The following is an 18,127-nucleotide window of genomic DNA, read 5'->3' as shown; positions in this document are numbered from 1 at the left end:
AGTATGTCGCTTACGATTTATTTGTAAAATGTTATAGTTGGATGATATCTTGATAATATGATGTCTTTGCTTTGAATCAACAAGTATATCGAGATTGGAAAAGTTGATCAGGGATTGAGCGGGAGTAGATTAGATTATGTCGGATTAGGTCATTTTTTTTAGTCTGAGCCAGTATTTAGAACAATTCGAGAAAGCTGAACGAACGAATGTGGAAGGCATTGGAACAAAATCGGAATTCATATAAAAATACGATCGAACATAATCTTTAGAAGAGATTTCAAATTAATTATTCTATTCTTAATATCAAAAACACTTAAATTACTGTGGCATTCCTCTGAATATTTTTTGTTGTTCTTGAATAAAAACGATAGAATTTGTCCAAACACTTAAAATAAATGCAAATCGACATAATTAGGAGTAAGTATCGAAAATTATGTACGTTTTTCTGCATCGTCCAACGTGAAATGGGAACGTGCCATTTGAGCCAAATTGTTCTGACACTTGGCATACTTAGTTCAAAAGTCTTGAGGTCCTTAGTTCAAAAGTTAGTTTAGATAGGGCAACAGAGGTGTTTTGGCCCACTAAGATTGATTTTATTTTGGCCCACTTTGTAAAAATATCCCCCGAATGTTATAATATCTTTGAAAACCCCTTCCGCAATAGGTAATTTAAAGTGATTAGCTTCAAATTGATGCAACATGGGTTACTTAACATCGATAAAATCCGATGAAATTGATAAAGTTTGTTAGGTGGGCCAAAATATATGAAGTGGCCAAAATACCTCTGTTACCCTAGTGATTGTATAGCCTTTCGTGATGAGTAAAGAAAAGTGTTGGATTCAGACCAAAACATGCATAAGTTGAAAAAACTCCACAGCAAATAAAATATTACTGTGCCAATAAAAATTTTTACCTGTCCTCTCTGGCCAGACCTGATTTTTCATTAGGGCGTATAAGCAAGTGACAGTTTCTCTTTATCCACTCTCTCTTTCGATTATTGTAATGTGATTCAAAAGATTTTCTTTGATTTAACTACTCTGTTTGAAAGTCGATAGTTTCGGGCATTATTATATGCAAAGATTGAGTGATAAACATAGAAACCGCTTGTTAATTAATAAAAGAAAAAGTATACAAACAGAAACTGTGACTTGTTTATACGCCCTAATGAAAAATCAACCGAGATTTGTCTGTAAATCTGCAGATTTCGTATATACACTTAAAATTATTTCTACCTAGTTTTTTAGGAGAAATAACTCATTGTCGAGCTCTTCTATTGGCACATTGTAGCAAAATTAAATTACCGGTAGCGACAGCTGCCAATGAAAAATGGAACCAAGAAAAGGAGGATTCTACCGAAAATTTTCATATCGGCAGTAGTTATAGGGTAACAGAGGTATTTTGGCCACTTCATATATGTTGGCCCACCTAACAAACTTTATGGATTTAATCGATGTTAGGTAACCCATGTTGCATCAATTTGAAGCTAATCACATTAAATTACCTATTGCGGAAGGAGTTTTCGAAGATATTACAACATTTGATGGATATTTTTAATAAGTGGGCCAAAATAAAATCAATCCTAAAGTGGGCCAGAATACCTCTGTTACCCTAAACAACGATTTTTTAGTTTATTCAATAGTACAAATAGATATCAGCAATAAAAGTAAACTCGGAGTAGACGAAAATCGATTCCAAAGTGATTACTACTACGTTTTTTAGTGTAAACCACGGATAAATATGGTAAATCTTCAGAAATGTGTGAAATTGGGTAAGGTTTTTTTTAAACAGAAACCAATGTAATGTTAATTTTTCTAGTAGTGGAATGTTTGGAGAACGTGTACCATTTATTTTGAATACTATAATTGCTAAGCATTTGAAAAATGGTATTGAACCAGGTATAATGCTTCACTCTAAATAAACGTTACCATCTAACATTAAATAAACAAATAAACATTATCATCTCAGAGTAAAAACTTTTTCTTCCTTTTTCTTTTTTCTACTATCATTATTGAAATGAGTTTTTATAAGAAATTGTTCGAAAGGTGAAGTAATTAGAAATTTTCCTACTGATTTGACAGCTCTTGCTGAAAGTATCATCTCTAAGCAAGCAGCGCCTCTGCATTTCAATTTAGCGTCATTGTGTCAATTAGCTACTCAAAATTGTCGTTATCTACTCAAACTTTGAGTTGATCGGTAAAATGGGTAGCGTGCTTTGTTATGGCATAACACTTTCTCTAAACTTATATTTACCTAAATTTTGAGGTCATCACTCGTTACCCAAAATTGGGAAGATGCACTTTAGTTGATTTTGGGTAGGTTTTGTCCCAAAATTAGGTAGTGGCTGGTAAGAGTGTAGTTCTGCAGACATTGTTTGTGCAGACTTTTGAAAATCGAAACTTTCGCAGACTTTCGTCAAAATTTACAGACTTTTGAAATTGTCGTGACGTTTTTTTTTGCTTTTTTTCTTGATCGTAGTGATGATATTCTGATCGATAATCTGTTAGGAAGTGTGGTAAAGAGTACTGAATAAACAAGAAGTTAGTAATACCAATTTTTTGTTAGCCATTCTTCTTAATTGTTTTGGTCTCTGCAGAAGGATGCTAACCACAGTTACTTGACTTCCTAGCAGGCGGCTGTACTTTCTACAGAAATTCACTGACTTTTGCAACCCTGTCTGAAGATATTTGAAATTTTCACCTGGCATCCCTGTTCCACATCGTTCCGAAACAGAGATGCCAGGTCTGCAAATTTGTCTGTAAATCTGCAGATTTGGGGTATAAACATTTTTTGTTGTGCAGACTTTTGCAGTTGAAATTCTCGCAGATTTTTGCAGACTTTTGAAATTCTCGCAGACTTTCGTCTATATTTACAGACTTTTGAAATTTCCGCGACCTTTTTTTTGCTCGCCAAGTCAGTTTTGCGTGCCATACTTTATAGAGAAATTGCTGCCTGCAAGACACACTTGCTGCCTGCAGATTTTTTTTCAGATTTACAGACCCTGTCTGCAGATATTTCAGCTGTTTTCCAAAGAACGGCGAATCTAACATTGACAGCAAATGGAGAAAAACATCGATGAATGTTTCAACTTTGGTTTCAAATCGTATTTAGAAATCATCGTCTATTCTCAGATCAATTTTTGATTAGTCGATGATCTGTTCGTTTATCTTTAAAAAGTATGCAAATTTTACCACTTTCCTTCTATATCTACTGAATAAATCAACATAAAAAGAGTTTCGCCCTTTTTCGATTTGTTTACTTTTATGCTTCCTGTGTGAATGATGAAGTTACGCCCTTGCGCATTTTTTGTGAAATTAGTTGGTTTTCGTGACTAAGATAAATCTCGATGAACATTAGAGAAGGTCCCAAGTGCAAGTGACAGTTTCTCTTGGTTTACTCTCTCTTTCAATTATTACGGCAAATTACAGTAATTTCCAACAAATTCTACAGTGCATATCGAAAGTTGATGGTTTTTGCTATAATCCTATGTGAAGTGTTAGATGGGAAGGTTGCTGATTGGACCGTAATACTCGAAAGAGAAAGTAAACAAAGAGAAACTGTCATTTGCACTTAGGACCTTTTCTCGTGTTTGTCTTCAAATATTCGGGTAATTTTATCGTCTCATTTATTATTTCCAGTAGTAAAAGGTTCGGAAACTATCAAAAATAAAGAAAACAAATAGTTTCGCCCTTCCTTATTAGGAATTGAAGTATCGCCCTGTTTGTTTGCATGGAACACGGAGGGCGAAACTTTCGTAAACAAATGGAATGACAGTTTCGCCCTTTATAGTTCTTTGTATTACTAAGATTGAGATTTTTGTAGAATCCGATTTTTTAGGCAAAATTGTAGGATTTTGAAGAATTTATTGGTAGGAGAGAGAAACTCGATTTGTTTACTTTTGTAAGATTCGTCCTTCTTTGAAAAACAGCTGATTTGAAATTTTTACCTTGCATCTCTGTTCCGAAATGACAAGTTTCTGTTTTCATTTCACTGCGGGCGCCTTGTCCGTTTTCTAGAAACGCCCAAAACGTCAATATGAAAGTGAAATACGTTTACTTGTCAAATATGATGGAAAAGTGTGATGGCGACTAGCTTTTGTTTGTTTATAGTAAAAAATCTTTAATTTCCGCTCGGTTTTGGATGAGTTACTACTAAACCAAGTTAGCAAGTTGTAGGCTTTTATTTGATTTGGCATTTATGAAAGGAAGAAACATTTTTGTATCTTAAACGAAACCGTGCCTACCCTTTGTCAATTTGTACGTAATTGCTTTAGCCTGGGTAGACATTTAAAAGTGACGTGTGTAAAATTTCATTGATAAAAAAACGAAAATGGGTATGTATTATATTTTCGTTATCAGAAGCGTGAGCGAGATTCCTGACAAATAAAAAGTTGATATCAGGCATCGCCATATAATCTTATCCGATGCTCCAGTCTAGTCTTGCTTAGACGGTCGATCGATTAAGGCGGGGTCCACTCCCGCAATGCAGTGTACTGGTCACAAACAAAAATATTATGCAATGAAATCAAAGTGTGATAATGTGGACTCTGAGTAGATATTTATTTTTTCAAAATGTGTTTGTAATACAAAAAAGTGCATGCATTAATCAAACAAACAAAAAACAGTAGGAAATAGTGGGGACATTTAAAAAAAAATCAGTGATAGTGGGAGTGATTATTATGAATGATCGTACCACACATTAGCAATAGTTACTAATCCTTTATAGAAGCGAACTGTCTGAACTAAAAAACAAGTGTGGCAGTGAACCTTAGGACGATTTTCAGAAACAAGAAAACGAAACCAAAAAAGTAAGAAAGCGAAAAATACTCAAAATGATAGTAACTGGGTCCTACAATCTAGGTTAATCTTATGGTAGCAGAGTCAATTGATACGCTTTCTCGTGTTCGTTTTCTTTATGGGTTCGTCTGTCTCCATACGTGTATGGACTGGATGATCACAACTACCACGAAAAACAAATCGCCGCGTACAACCTAACGATCTTGGTGTGGGTCATTCGATGGTACTCGAAAAATAACACGACCACGATTCAACAGTACACACAGTTAGTGAATATTTATCGAAGAAGCAACAACCTTTATACAACGTCAGTAACTACGACCCAAAAATGGGATCACGAAATCGAGTGCCTTCACAACAAATTCGCGATGACTTTCTACTTGAAACAAATTTTGATGACGACGGGACACTAACCCGAGCCTATAACACTTTGAATAATCAAAATGGACACGGAATTCGAGAACCTGGACAGTATTCACAACAACAACAACAACCCAGTATCAGTCGGAGGAGCCTTGCTTATCGGTCCAATTTATCGGTGGATCGATACTCTGATAACACAATACATGGCCGCCGGTCAAAAGGTTTGAGTGACATACTGTCAAAATCAATATACATACTTTTATTTGTGAAATGTTGGGCACATTAGTCATAGAAATCAAAAATCACATCAATGCTTTCTATTCAATCCGCTCAAACCTATTGTGCCTATACCTTCCTAGAAAGAGCTTTCAGTCATCATTCTGCACGAAATGCGTCATCATTGATGGTTTCGTATATCTGCACTCAACGTCGATTAGTGTGTTCTTGATTCAACAGAAAACTGTTAATCTCGAACCGTGTCACTAACCATAATATATTTTATGTTTAAATTAATGCTTCATCAGTAATAATAAAAACCATTCGGTAAAATGTTATTCTTCTATCACGATAAAATTTGAACATAAACATCATGAAACTATGATTTTGACGTGAATACATCTTACTTAACTATTGGGCCTCTTTTCGAAATTTACCCAGTGAGAGAGTAAGATAACCATAAATAACTCAAAAATTACGTGCCTGTTTTGCACAGGAACCGAACTCAAAAACTGAATTCAGAAGTTGGATTCTGGGTCACCTGAATTCTGAATCTAATGTACAAATTAGAATTTAGCTTTAGAAGTTCTGTATCGAAATTCAGTTCCAGAATTTCGATACAGAATTCAAAGAAATTCAGTTACAGCGATTCTAAATTTAAACCTAAGGCTTTTAACTAAAGCTAAAACTAAGATTTCGGAATTCGTATCTTTACCTTACCTTACCTAACAGCTATAGGCCTGGGGTGTCCTTTGCTGTATCAAGCATACGTCTCCACATAACTCGGTCCATGGCTGCTCGTCGCCAGCCACTCAAAGCACGGAGATCACCATCCACTTGATCGATCCACCTTGCTCGCTGCGCTCCTCTTCTTCTTGCACCAGTCGGATTAGATTCAAGAACCATTTTTACTGGGCTGTCGTCCGACATCCTTATGACATGCCCAGCCCACCGTCCGATTTTAGCTGTCCGTATTTCCGTAGACGTCCGATTTTAGCTGTCCGTACAATAGGTGGTTCTCCTAGCAGCTGTTGCAATTCGTGATTCATACGCCGTCTCCACGTTCCGTCTTCCATCTGCACTCCGCCATAGATGGTCCTCAGTACCTTTCTTTCGAAAACACTGAGGGCGCGTTGGTCCTCTGCCAACATAGTCCAGGTCTCGTGGCCATTGAAAACAACCGGTCTAATGAGTGTTTTGTAGATGGTCAATTTCGTGCGGTGGCGTACTTTTCTCGATCGGAAGGTTTTTCTGAGTCCAAAGTACGCACGATTCCCTGCCAGAATACGTCTATGAATTTATCTGCTGGTGTCATTATCGGCGGTCACCAGTGAACCCAAAGACACGAACTCGTCAAACACCTCGATATCGTCACAATCTATCAATATTCGTGGTGGGAGGCGTAGTGTTTCTTCTCTAGAGCCTCTTCCTCTCATGTATTTGGTTTTTGACGCATTTATGACCAGTCTGATACGCCTAGCTTCAGCTTTCAGTCCGATGTAGGTTTCCGTCATCTTCTCAAGGTTACGTGTCACAATATCAATATCGTCAGCGAAGCCAAAAAGTTGTACGGACTTTCGGAAGATCGTGCCACTCGTGTCGATCCTCGCTCTTCGAATCACACCTTCCAGGGCAATATTGAACAAGATACAAGAAAGTACATCACCTTGACGTAGCCCTCTCCGAGATTCTAAGGGACTCGAGAGCGTCCCAGATACTCGGACGTAGCACATCACTCTATCCATCGTTGCTTTGACCAATCGCGTCAGTTTATCCGGGAAACCGTATTCGTGCATGATCTGCCATAGCTGTTCTCGATCGATTGTGTCGTATGCCGCTTTGAAGTCAATGAATACGTGATGCGTGGGTACGTTGTATTTACGACACTTCTGGAGTACTTGTCTTATCGCGAATATGTGATCCGTAGTGGCGCGGGCTCCAGTAAATCCCGCTTGGTGCGGCCCTACGAATTCCTTAGCTATTAGTGATAAACGACGGCAAAGGATTTGGGAGAGTACCTTGTAGGCGGCGTTCGGCAATGTGATTGCGCGGTAATTGCAGCAGTCTAGCTTATCGCCCTTTTTGTAGACGTGACATACCACCCCATCCATCCATTCCTGCGGTACAATCTCCTCCTCCCAAATCCTAGAAATCATCCAGTGCAGCGCTCTAACCAGTGCCTCTCCTCCATGTTTGAGCTGCTCGCCTGGCAACTGGTCATTGCCCGCGGCTTCGTTGTTCCTCAGCTTGCCGATCTCCTCACTTATCTCCTACAGATCAGGGGCTGGGAATCTGTCGTCGGCTGAGCGTGCACCCAGATTGATTCCTGTACCGTTCTCTGTATCTTGTGCTTCGCCATTCAGATGCTCGTCATAGTACTGCTTCCAATTCTGAATTCGTATCCAGAATTCTGATTATGGAATTCAGCTTCAGAATTCTGAAACAAAATTCAAGATATGAACTTAAGATGGAATAAGGATTATGAAACAAAATTTTCTGTATTTCTGAATTCAGTCAGTAAATATGAAAATTAATTATGATCTTTGGAAGTGTGAACGAAGCATGCAAGTTTCATTCGGATTCTCGTACTCCAATAATGGCTCTTGAATACCCACCCGCTTTCTTATTTTGTTAAATTTTTATAATTTTCATGATGATATGGTGAATCCATCGAAGCGTCGATACACCAGTTTCATCAAACCTTTACTGGTATAAATATTTGTTTATTGACTAACAAGTTCATGTTGAACTATCAATAAACATCTAATATATTTATTACACTTTATTTCAACTCTTTCCATATGATCTTTTAAAGAAAGATTTTCATCATAAACTGCTAATGCACTGATGAGTCGAAGACAGAATGTAAAAAATGGGAAATTTCAGTTCGAAAGTTACAAACATTTAATATATTTATTACATTTTTTTTGAACTCTTGTCATGTGATCCTTGGAAGTGAAATTTCTATCATAGGGCTGGCTAAAATACTCAGCGTTGCGCGGAAATGTTTCGTTAAGGCACGATTCTTCAAATAGTCCTGCCAATTAAAATAATCTAAACATGGTGAAAAACAACTTAAAAGACAACCCGATTTAATAACACTTCCTATATGCTTAGACCACACACGGCCAGTGTACCATTTCAGATGTCGTAATAATTATAATTTTCACGGTATTCTCGTCATCCGAGTTAGTTTTATCTTTGATCCCTGTTGTAAGGAACATTTAGAACACCTTTTTCACTATAAATACTTTCCTAGTAACCTCACACAGAAAATTTGATTTTAAATTTAAAAATATTGTGCTTCGAATTCAAAAATATTTTTTGTTCAACCAGCGCCTAATTTTATTTCCCTTTGATTCGAATACATTTGATATTTACTTCAAAGCAAACATTTTTTGTTTCTACTAGAAAAAAAATTAATGAGTTAAATTATAATATACTGTGATTCGAATTCAAAAATATATTTTATTTGAAACGCGGTCTAATTTAATCTCAGTACATTTTGATTCATTGCAAATAAGTTTCGTGCTTTCGTGCGAATGTGTGTAGACTCAATCTAATGAAGGCACCGCGATTCTCGTAACGTGGTATTTGAAGACGATTCAGCCAAGACCGATGTGAACATGAGCCCAAATTGTAACTCCGTATTCACGAATACGGCGTATTAGTGAAATGTAACGATTCTTGAGACTAAAAACATCATAAAAACTTGCGCAGAGACAGACAGAGCTGGCGTTCAAGAATGATACGTTATTAACAGACGGAACTTTTTCAACTAGAATTGTTATTAACGAGTATTTAAATAAAATGTATGACATTGCCTAACGTTCACTATCATGTCATTTCTGTCACACATGGCTAAGACCTTCTACATGTCCATTGATAGATGACATATGAAGACAAACACGAGAAAAGGTCCTAAGTGCAAATGACAGTTTCTCTTTATTTACTTTCTCTTTCGAGTATTACGGTCCAATCAGTAATCTTTCCATCTAACACTTCACATAGGATAATAGACCAACTTCAACTTTCGATATGCACTGTAGAATTTGTTGGAAATTACTGGAATTTGCCGTAATAATTGAAAGAGAAAAAACTGTCATTTGCACTTGGGACCTTTTCTAATGTTCATCGAGGTATATCATGATAATCCCAGAAAACTAACATCATAATCTTTTTGACCCATTGAGTCTCCTTCCACCCTCGTGCCGTTTGGAAACATTCGTACCGACTTCAGTCCATTGTTGGGTAATCATTCGGTTCTTTGACTTATAATGTGTCCAGCCAAACATGTATTCGAAATGCGCTTGCGTAAGTCTTTTTAGTGCAGGACCCAGTGGCAAAATATCTTTCTCATCTCCGGACTCTTACCCAACTATGACATGCTCGCACACCTTCTTTTTCCGGTCACCCAGTACAACTTTATATATTATTATTATTATTATTGTTTATTTCACTCCGGTTTTAATATTCATTTTATGTAATTTTGACACTATCAGAAGCAGTGGAATGGATTAGTGAGCAAACAAAAAAAAACTTGGAGTAGGTAATCCCAGAGACATAACTGCGAGATTGACGTAGGACTGCATTCGAGATGTGTCTAGATAGCAATTGATTTGATACCGTTTGACCGTTTAAGATTTGTAGTATTGAAAAGAACCATTCGGTTTCAAAAGATTGCGTTTGTATTTTATTCTCTCTATGACGATTAACGCGCTCCGCAATTGACATGGCGGGCCTCGACGAATTATGCGAACTTTCGTTATCGCGCTTCCTCTTGGCCTTTGCCGCGTCGTATTTTGCCTGCATGTATTGAGACATGTTCAAGCTTTCACCAATCTTTTACAAAGATAAAACTAAACAATTGGCTACATTTCTTTTATATCTTCAAAATAATTGCTTTAAGTTCCGCCCATATGAGGTTTTCAAAACTAAAGCATTTGTAAAGTTGCTTCATGAAAGATTTACGATATGAAACTGACATGTTATTTGAGATTTCTAGTCCCTAGAGTCCCTGAATTCAAATCAACTGAATGTTGGTTTTATTTTCATTCGTTTAATGCGCTGCCCGCACTGCGATAGAAATTATCAAAATGCTGTACGGGAAATTATTTTTTTCTGGCGTTCAGAAGGACCACAATGTAGAATTCTCTACGATATTAAACACTGTTCGGAACATTTTTCTCGAACGCGATGCAGCAAAATGATGCAGTTAACGTTTGTTTGGTGCAAATTTCGCACAGCGGAAACTGCACAAAGCTATTCAACTTATTCAAGATTTGTATTAAACTGATGAATTTTGCCTTCGATTTGCATAGAAGCAATTTTAATAGTTCTTTAGATAACATTTAGAGCCATTAGAACGACTGATTTTGTATAATGCTCTCCATCGTTGTCCACTTTTTGTTTTCTTTTTCTCCAATGAAAAACGACCACCAGCAAGATTGCGCAATCGCTCTTGTTTGAAGTGAAACTGGATGTTTGACCGAACCGCAACACGTCTGCTCAGATGGCTGAACTGAACCAGTTTTGGTTAAGGTATTTCTTTTTACGGGATTTCGTTTGTAGCTTTTTCACAAATGGGCGGTCCCAACGATCACAAAAGTAGCAGCAAATAGAATTTTGATTATGTCGTTTCGGATTTGCATATTTGAGTGATAGAAACTATCAAAATGCTGTATGGGACTCATTTCTGGCACTCAGAAGGACCAAATTGTGGAATTCTCTACGATATTAAACACTGTTCGGAACATTTTTCTCGAACACGATGCAGTAAAATGATGCAGTTAACGTTTGTTTGGTGCAAATTTCGCACAGCGGAAACTGCACAAAGCTATTCAACTTATTCAAGATTTGTACTAAACTGATGATTTTTGCCTTCGATTTGCATAGAAGCAATTTTAATAGTTCTTTAGATAACATTTAGAGCCATTAGAACGACTGATTTTGTATAATGCTCTCCATCGTTTCCACTTTCCGTTTTCTCCTATGGAAATGACCACCAGCAAGATGATGCAATCACTTTTGTTTGAAGTTTGTTGTTTTTTCTGCGTTTAGGCTTGAGGAACGGAACCTCATATTCGTCATTGACTGTAGCACCAGTTGAATAATGCCGGGTGTAGTTCCACTGTCTTGGCGTAGATGGCAGCCTTCGTACCCGATATGTCTTCGTTCATGGATTAATATAGACTGAAGCTAGCAATGGATCTATTTATAGATTCGGATAATTTTAATGTTTCGTGTTTGGGCCTATTTTTTCATTATTTACACAATAAAAAAAGTTATTAAGAAATCAAATCTGGAGTAATTTCGTGTCAAAAAAATGTCACAACACAAGGATTCGATTGCCGCCTCCATAAAAACGTTACACTTGAGACGATATTTCCTTGTACCTTCTTGCCATAATGTGGATCGAAAGACCGGGGTTGGAGCTTATTGTGCAGCTATTAAGCCCTCCAAAAACTGTTGTTTGCGTATTATCCAGCACTTTAGTCAGTTTGGAACCGGACCAATCCAGATTTTTCCATTTGACGCTATTTTTGAATGCGATCGACAACTTTTATTAAACTTGCCCTAGTTGATCTCTACAGAAATGTAAACAAATCACTGCACATTGGTCCGAAACGGGCAATGAGCGAGACCAAAATATTTCCGTTAGGGTAAGGGCTCCCTATTTCATCTGACCTCCTATTTTCATCTCCTCCCTTCAGCTCATTACTTTGAACAGGAATAATATCTTACAACGTACCTGAACCAAACTGTGAAATGTTTAAAAATAAATGTTTAAGCTATTGTCACACTTTTCCATTGGAAGAAATGGTTTTAAATTCTTCGGTGATCGTTTTTTTTTTCATTTAAAACACTCACTTTTCGATTTAGGACCAGAGCTGCAAATTGTCAGTCATATCAAATGACCTTGACAGACTGACTAAAATCATCGTCAATTATAATCGGTACGGTCAAAGTGTCTGTCAAATGAGATACTCGATAGTTCTGTGACCAAGTAGAAGTATTAGGTTTTTTACCGTCACTGCTAACCTCAATCGGATGAACACTTTTTGACAGTCCAGCAGTACTGTTTGTAAACAGAAATTTCTTTTGTTTGTTTATTGACAAATTGGATCAGACCATTTACGGTCCGTATCGCCTAAATTAAGTTTTAAAACATTTGTTCACGATTGAATACGGTGCGTTTTTGATATTTATTAAATAAAAGTGACTAGTTGCAAAGTGTAAAGTTGATTGTTTTAGATGTGCTCTTCGATTTTTGTTTAAGCTTGTTTGTAAACAGTACCGCTGAACTGTCAAGGATGAATACTTGTTCATTTGTGTCGTCACGATAAAAAACCTAATACTCAGTCAAAGACAGACGGCTTTTTTGTTTACTCTCTCATTCTGCTATTCCCTGTTGAAGTAAAAAAAATCCATGAGAGTACTAACATAAACATAAATTAATAAAGTTCATTGTTCTTTGCAAAAAGTCATCGGACTTCGGAGTATATTGATGTAAATGAATTCAATTCAATGTTTATGCTGCTTGAATAATACTCAGTCACATCGTAATCAAGCAGTAATAGGAGAAATGAAGATAATATCAATCGCGTCGGCAATCAATGAGCGTCCTGGTGAGTGTAATATCAAGAGAATTTAAGTTGTGACAGATCGGTTCTCAGACACTCAATATATGGTGATTGGTAGAGCCTGGTTGGCAGCAGTACAGTGACAAAAGCTTTCCAATCTTCGTCGTGCAAAGTTGCTAGTTGATAATGACATTTAGCAGCTCTGTTTAGGACACATTTTCGTCTCAGGAATGATCACAAACTTTTGTTTTTTTCCTTGACTATTTTCGCGCCTAAACCACACGAAAAACTAAAAAAAATTGTAAAATTATATGTGATCAATAAATTTCCTGACGTACATTTAATAGAGAAAGCTGTTTTAATCTACCTAGTGCTGTAATGATGCCCTTTTCATATTATTCATTTTCTCTTATATATTACAGCAAAAATTCATCGAAATACTACAATTTAAAAAATTTGAGATGAGAAAGGCAAAAAATCATTTTCTATGCCTACTTGTCCAAACTGTCGCAACTCGCTTCAATCACACCGACGGCATCGCACCCTACCGAACCCTGCCGCGACTCGCTCGCGCGGCGCACTTTGCATACAGCGCGCGTATACAAAAAATCAAATATTTCAAAAACCCTATTTGAGCACAAAAATTTTTTTGTTGATTATGAAAACCAATAAAATATGCAACATTTTAGCATTAAACAGAAACAAAAATCGCGTGAAGAAGGTACTTTAATATCGATTTCTTTGGAAAATTTAAGCAGAAATTTTAGTAAAATTGAACATTTTTAAACAATTTTCTCGTCATTCTATGACAAGAATAGTTGTTTATCCATTTGCAAAGTTTCGTATAATTCGAAAGAGAACTTGAGTTTCAGGAAGCATTACAATGAAAAGGTATATAAATGTTAATGTAACTAAAAATAGTATAAAAAATTCGAATATCGACGAAATATTTCACAAACATGTTCGTAGATACTAATACTACAAAACAAAAACACTTATTGTAAAATCGGTTACCTCGTGAAAAATGGGGGGGCCACTTCAGAAATTTTTACTCAGAAGGGCTAATGCCTAAAGAACAATTCCTTTTTTGTTTTGTTTTTAAGTTTAGCCAATTAACTGCACAGTAAAATTTTGACCCAAACATTTTTACACGTTGAAATGATTCAAAACTGGTTTCAAAAATATCTTGTGTTGTGTTATAGTTGGCAATTTTAAAGAAAAAATCGGACATTTTGAGCCTGAGAGTGTAATAGTGCAATGTTTTGTGTTGATTGCTGTCGCCATTACTAATTAATAGGATAAATAAAAATACATTGAGGTGGAATTAGGAGCAGAGTAGTGAACATAACAGAAGTCTTTTTAGCTGATTTTTCAAACATTATTTTGATTTCCAAGGAAATGAATGAATTCTTCATGTGGAGCAAGGCGAATTGAGCTGAAATATAAAAAAAAATCATGGTGATTTTAGTGGCTAAATCAGGTTTCCTCACAAATGAGAAGAAATGAAAGCCCTTACCCAATTAAATATTATTTTTTGTAGTTCGTGTCTTCACAAAAGTTGTTTGTAATCAAATGGCGCTTCTTCTGATATAAAAGGTCATTAGGGTGGTCTATGTTGGGATTGAATTCTAGAATCTAACTTTTTGATTGAATTTAAAAATGTGAAGTTGTAGGAAATTTTATTTTGAGTAACTTTGCTGAAGAAACGTTTTTCTAGCTTTTCAATTTGATCGAGTTATATACATAGTAGCGTGTTGAATTTCATCCGAATCTGACACCCGGTTCCGGAATTACAGGGTGAAGTGTATTTAAATCATACCGTCATTTAGAGCGACTATACAAAAAACTAACTTTTCAAATTCACTATCACCCAAAACTAATGTTAAAAAAGCGAGTAAGGAATCTTTTAAATTCAGTCCAATCCATATACGCCATAAACTAGATATATGCCAAGAACTAGATATATCATATTATTTCGCGTGTGTGTGTTCCAGCATTATGTAGCTTTCTGTGATGTCTATAAAATCATCATTTTCTGTGCCTTTGGTACACATTTCAGTATTCTGACAAATAGAATTATAAGTATCGGTTCAGTTAAAAATAAACCATCCTTTCCTTCCTTTGCAGGAGAATGTTGCAGATCGTGTATGACACGAATACCGTACGCCACACTGATAGCGACGGTCATGTGCCTTATCGGTGTAGGCATCTTCTGCGGCACAATGTACCGTGGTACTTCACTGGCAATTATCATGCTCGATCAAGTTTTTCACCTGAGACTTCTGTGGTACGTTACACGATTTTCTCGCTCGATTGGTACGTTTTGAAAGCACAATTATTTTGTTGCGTTCTATTATTTTTCAGGATTGAAGCAGTTCAAATGATCTTTGTCGTGATCGGCGCATCGATGGGTGCCCTTGGATTAATGATCCTGTTTGTCGGATTCCTCGCTACCGGAGCTACCCGGTACAAGGTTTACCGGGCGTGGGGCTCCCGGGTCGGGGGACGTATCTCGTGTGCCGTGTTCATGGGAATCACATATGTGCTGAAGATTGTATGGATCTTGATTTTCTGTTTTCTGGGTATCGTGACGTTCTTGTTCACCGTGTTCTGGAACATGTGCGAGAACCCGAATGTGCAATCACACCGAAACTGTATCGATTTGACTCAGTTCTGTAAGTCGTTTTGGTTTTGGTTCCGATAAAGTAGATCTTAATGGGTCGGTAATTTTTTTACAGATTTCATGTTCCCAGCGGGAGTAAAGCAAGAGGATATGAACGTATGCGAACAAAGCAAGGTGAAGGCTTTCTGCAAGGACGGCGTCGAAAAGTGTGAGATCATGTTCATCTTGGCAACGGTTAGTTGTATGCTAATCATTCTCAGTTTGGTACATTACTTGATGTGCCTAGCTGCTAACTACGCTCACATTCGAGACCATGAAAAGTTTCAAGAACTACAGGAGATCCAGAACCTGACCGAGATGGAGTACACGGCTGCCTCAAAGGACCGGTTCTAGGATACCGCCCAGGAGATTTATATTGAGCACTGCACCTGATGATGATCGGCAGCTGGTGGTGCTTTACGAGCAGCTTACGTTTAAGTTTACTTAGTACACTGTCCGGTTAGTTTATTTTTCTTCAACAGTGAACTTTGTTTATTGACATTCACATTGATTTAAGATTTAGTTTTTTTACTATTGTTTCTCAATTAGGAATAGAGATATAATTTCTGTGCTTACCGTCCTTCGGTAAGTGGTATGTTTGTCCGTCCGTTTGATGTCATTCCATTTCCATTACCCTATTCATTTAATTCACTCTGCTCAATATAAGTACTCCTGGATACTATTAACGTAATAATATTAACCTTGTATTGCATAACAGTAAACAGAAACGAACAATTCAATAGCATAAAGCAAAAATGCACAAAAAATCATACTAATGCATTAGAGAAAATGAAGGCTGACAATAAGACAATTATCAGACCGCAATTGAACATCACATCGGCTAAATTTACGAAAGTTACTCAGTGACCCCAGAAAACATGTAAAGGTTTTGCAAATCGCACAATATGTTAATAAATAATAGATATTAGGATGAATCCAGAACGCCTCAACAGTTTAAGTATTACACATATCTCCATATGAAAATAAGTTTCGAGACTCCGTAATATCAAGCAAATGATCAAGTTTATTTTTCTAGATTATTGATTCCATCATTCTCCCTTAAATTTTCCTACCCGTCGTAGTGAGGAATGTTGATGATAGTCATACATTCAATGTCAATTTTGGTTCAAATTTATCTCGAGAAAAATTGATACCTGTTGAGAAATATTCAGTATTAGTATTACTTCTGGCATTCCTTGCGTTCGGACATAGAAGATATTCGGAGTCAAGAACAGAACAAAATAGCACATCTATTTCCCGAAAATTCCAAAACCAATAGCAACGATCTATGCAAGAAACAGAAAAACAAAAAATAAAATAAACTACCGAGTTGCCCAACCCACAACACCGTGTGATATCGTAGGAACAAACAGAGATAGTCAGCAAAGATCATATTATTTTGCTTACATTACAAAAGAGAAGTAGAACAGAAGGTATTTATATAGAGCATCCTATCCAAAACAGATTCTTGAATTGGCAGTTTCGCCAACATATTAAAAACCCATTCTCTGAGCATTCCCTATCGCAAATGTCGAAATCCTCTAGTTCCAGAAGATCACAGTTAAAATTATAATGAAGTATGCCTTTCCGAAAGAAGAAGCAAATTCAAGTGTTTCATCAGTGTTAATACATGCAGTATACAAGAACCAATTTCCAATTAGTCGGAATTGACTGCGGTGGGGATTCTAACTCAGAAAACCATTCAAAACGTTTCTTAACCCGTACTATTTAACATTACCTGTGCATATTTACAGCTTTGATTCAGACGTCACTATATACATACTAACATTCCTAGGCTATAATCCTATCATAGATATGTACAATCTAATACAAAATATAACACAATCATTATACGTCACAGTCTATAATCGCATTTAGCATCACTAAAATCAAGCGACATATTTCTATTCGCAAACGTACTATTCAAACATTCTTCACAACTATTTAACCAGTATTTGTTACTCCTTTATCATTAAATCATATCATTCCTAATTATTCCATATATATCGGCTTTATTCCTAACCATTACCCCTGTACATTTGAATCATTCTTCCAATGTCTGTTAGATGTGGAACTGCTTTGATGTATTTCTCTCTCGCGTTAGCCAAAAGCTCATAACGAACTACAAGATCATCATTTAAAAATGTCGCTCACAAATCATTTCCATGTTTAAGTTTTGCTTACATCACTTGTTCACAATTATCTCCGTATAATTGGATGGATCCATGGAGAGAAAATTGCCAGAAGAGAAGAAAAGGAAAATTTGTTGTAAAATAATATACAAGTAAAGTTTATTTTTAGGATAGTATTCGTCCATATACCGGAAATTTTGAATAAAAGACATTTTAGAGATTGAACTTTTTGGTTCAGATTAGAATTCTAATATTAGTTTGAATTTTATTCAGAAAAACCTGTTTTAATATATATATATATATATATATATATATATATATATATATATATATATATATATATATATATATATATATATATATATATATATATATATAT

The 18,127-nt window shown here is 36.3% G+C and overlaps 1 protein-coding gene across 2 annotated transcripts; it reads left to right on the top strand.

The window, feature by feature from the left end:
• Positions 1-4,037: 4,037 nt before the first annotated feature.
• On the top strand, positions 4,038-17,993 carry LOC131435268 (neuronal membrane glycoprotein M6-a). Of its 2 annotated transcripts, XM_058602959.1 has the most exons (5): positions 4,038-4,329; positions 5,050-5,376; positions 15,082-15,241; positions 15,319-15,629; positions 15,693-17,993. In XM_058602959.1, the coding sequence occupies exons 1-5, from the start codon at positions 4,326-4,328 to the stop codon at positions 15,968-15,970; spliced, it is 1,080 nt and encodes a 359-aa protein (XP_058458942.1). In that variant the 5' UTR covers positions 4,038-4,325; the 3' UTR covers positions 15,971-17,993. The 2 variants fall into 2 exon arrangements, with proteins under 2 accessions (XP_058458942.1, XP_058458943.1); XM_058602960.1 differs by lacking the exon at positions 5,050-5,376 and having other exon boundaries at positions 4,040-4,329.
• The last annotated feature ends 134 nt before the right edge of the window (positions 17,994-18,127 follow it).

Source organism: Malaya genurostris, chromosome 3 (assembly GCF_030247185.1).
Source record: "Malaya genurostris strain Urasoe2022 chromosome 3, Malgen_1.1, whole genome shotgun sequence".
Classification (NCBI taxonomy): Eukaryota; Metazoa; Arthropoda; class Insecta; order Diptera; family Culicidae; genus Malaya; species Malaya genurostris.
Note: the sequence above shows the minus strand (reverse complement) of the source record. Positions and strands in the feature narration are given on the sequence as shown.

Excerpts from the sequence above, each read along its gene's own strand:
- LOC131435268 (XM_058602959.1), top strand. Across the intron at positions 5,377-15,081 it reads ACATGGCCGCCGGTCAAAAG|GAGAATGTTGCAGATCGTGT; the intron begins GTTTGAGTGACA and ends CTTCCTTTGCAG. Across the intron at positions 15,630-15,692 it reads TATCGATTTGACTCAGTTCT|ATTTCATGTTCCCAGCGGGA; the intron begins GTAAGTCGTTTT and ends ATTTTTTTACAG.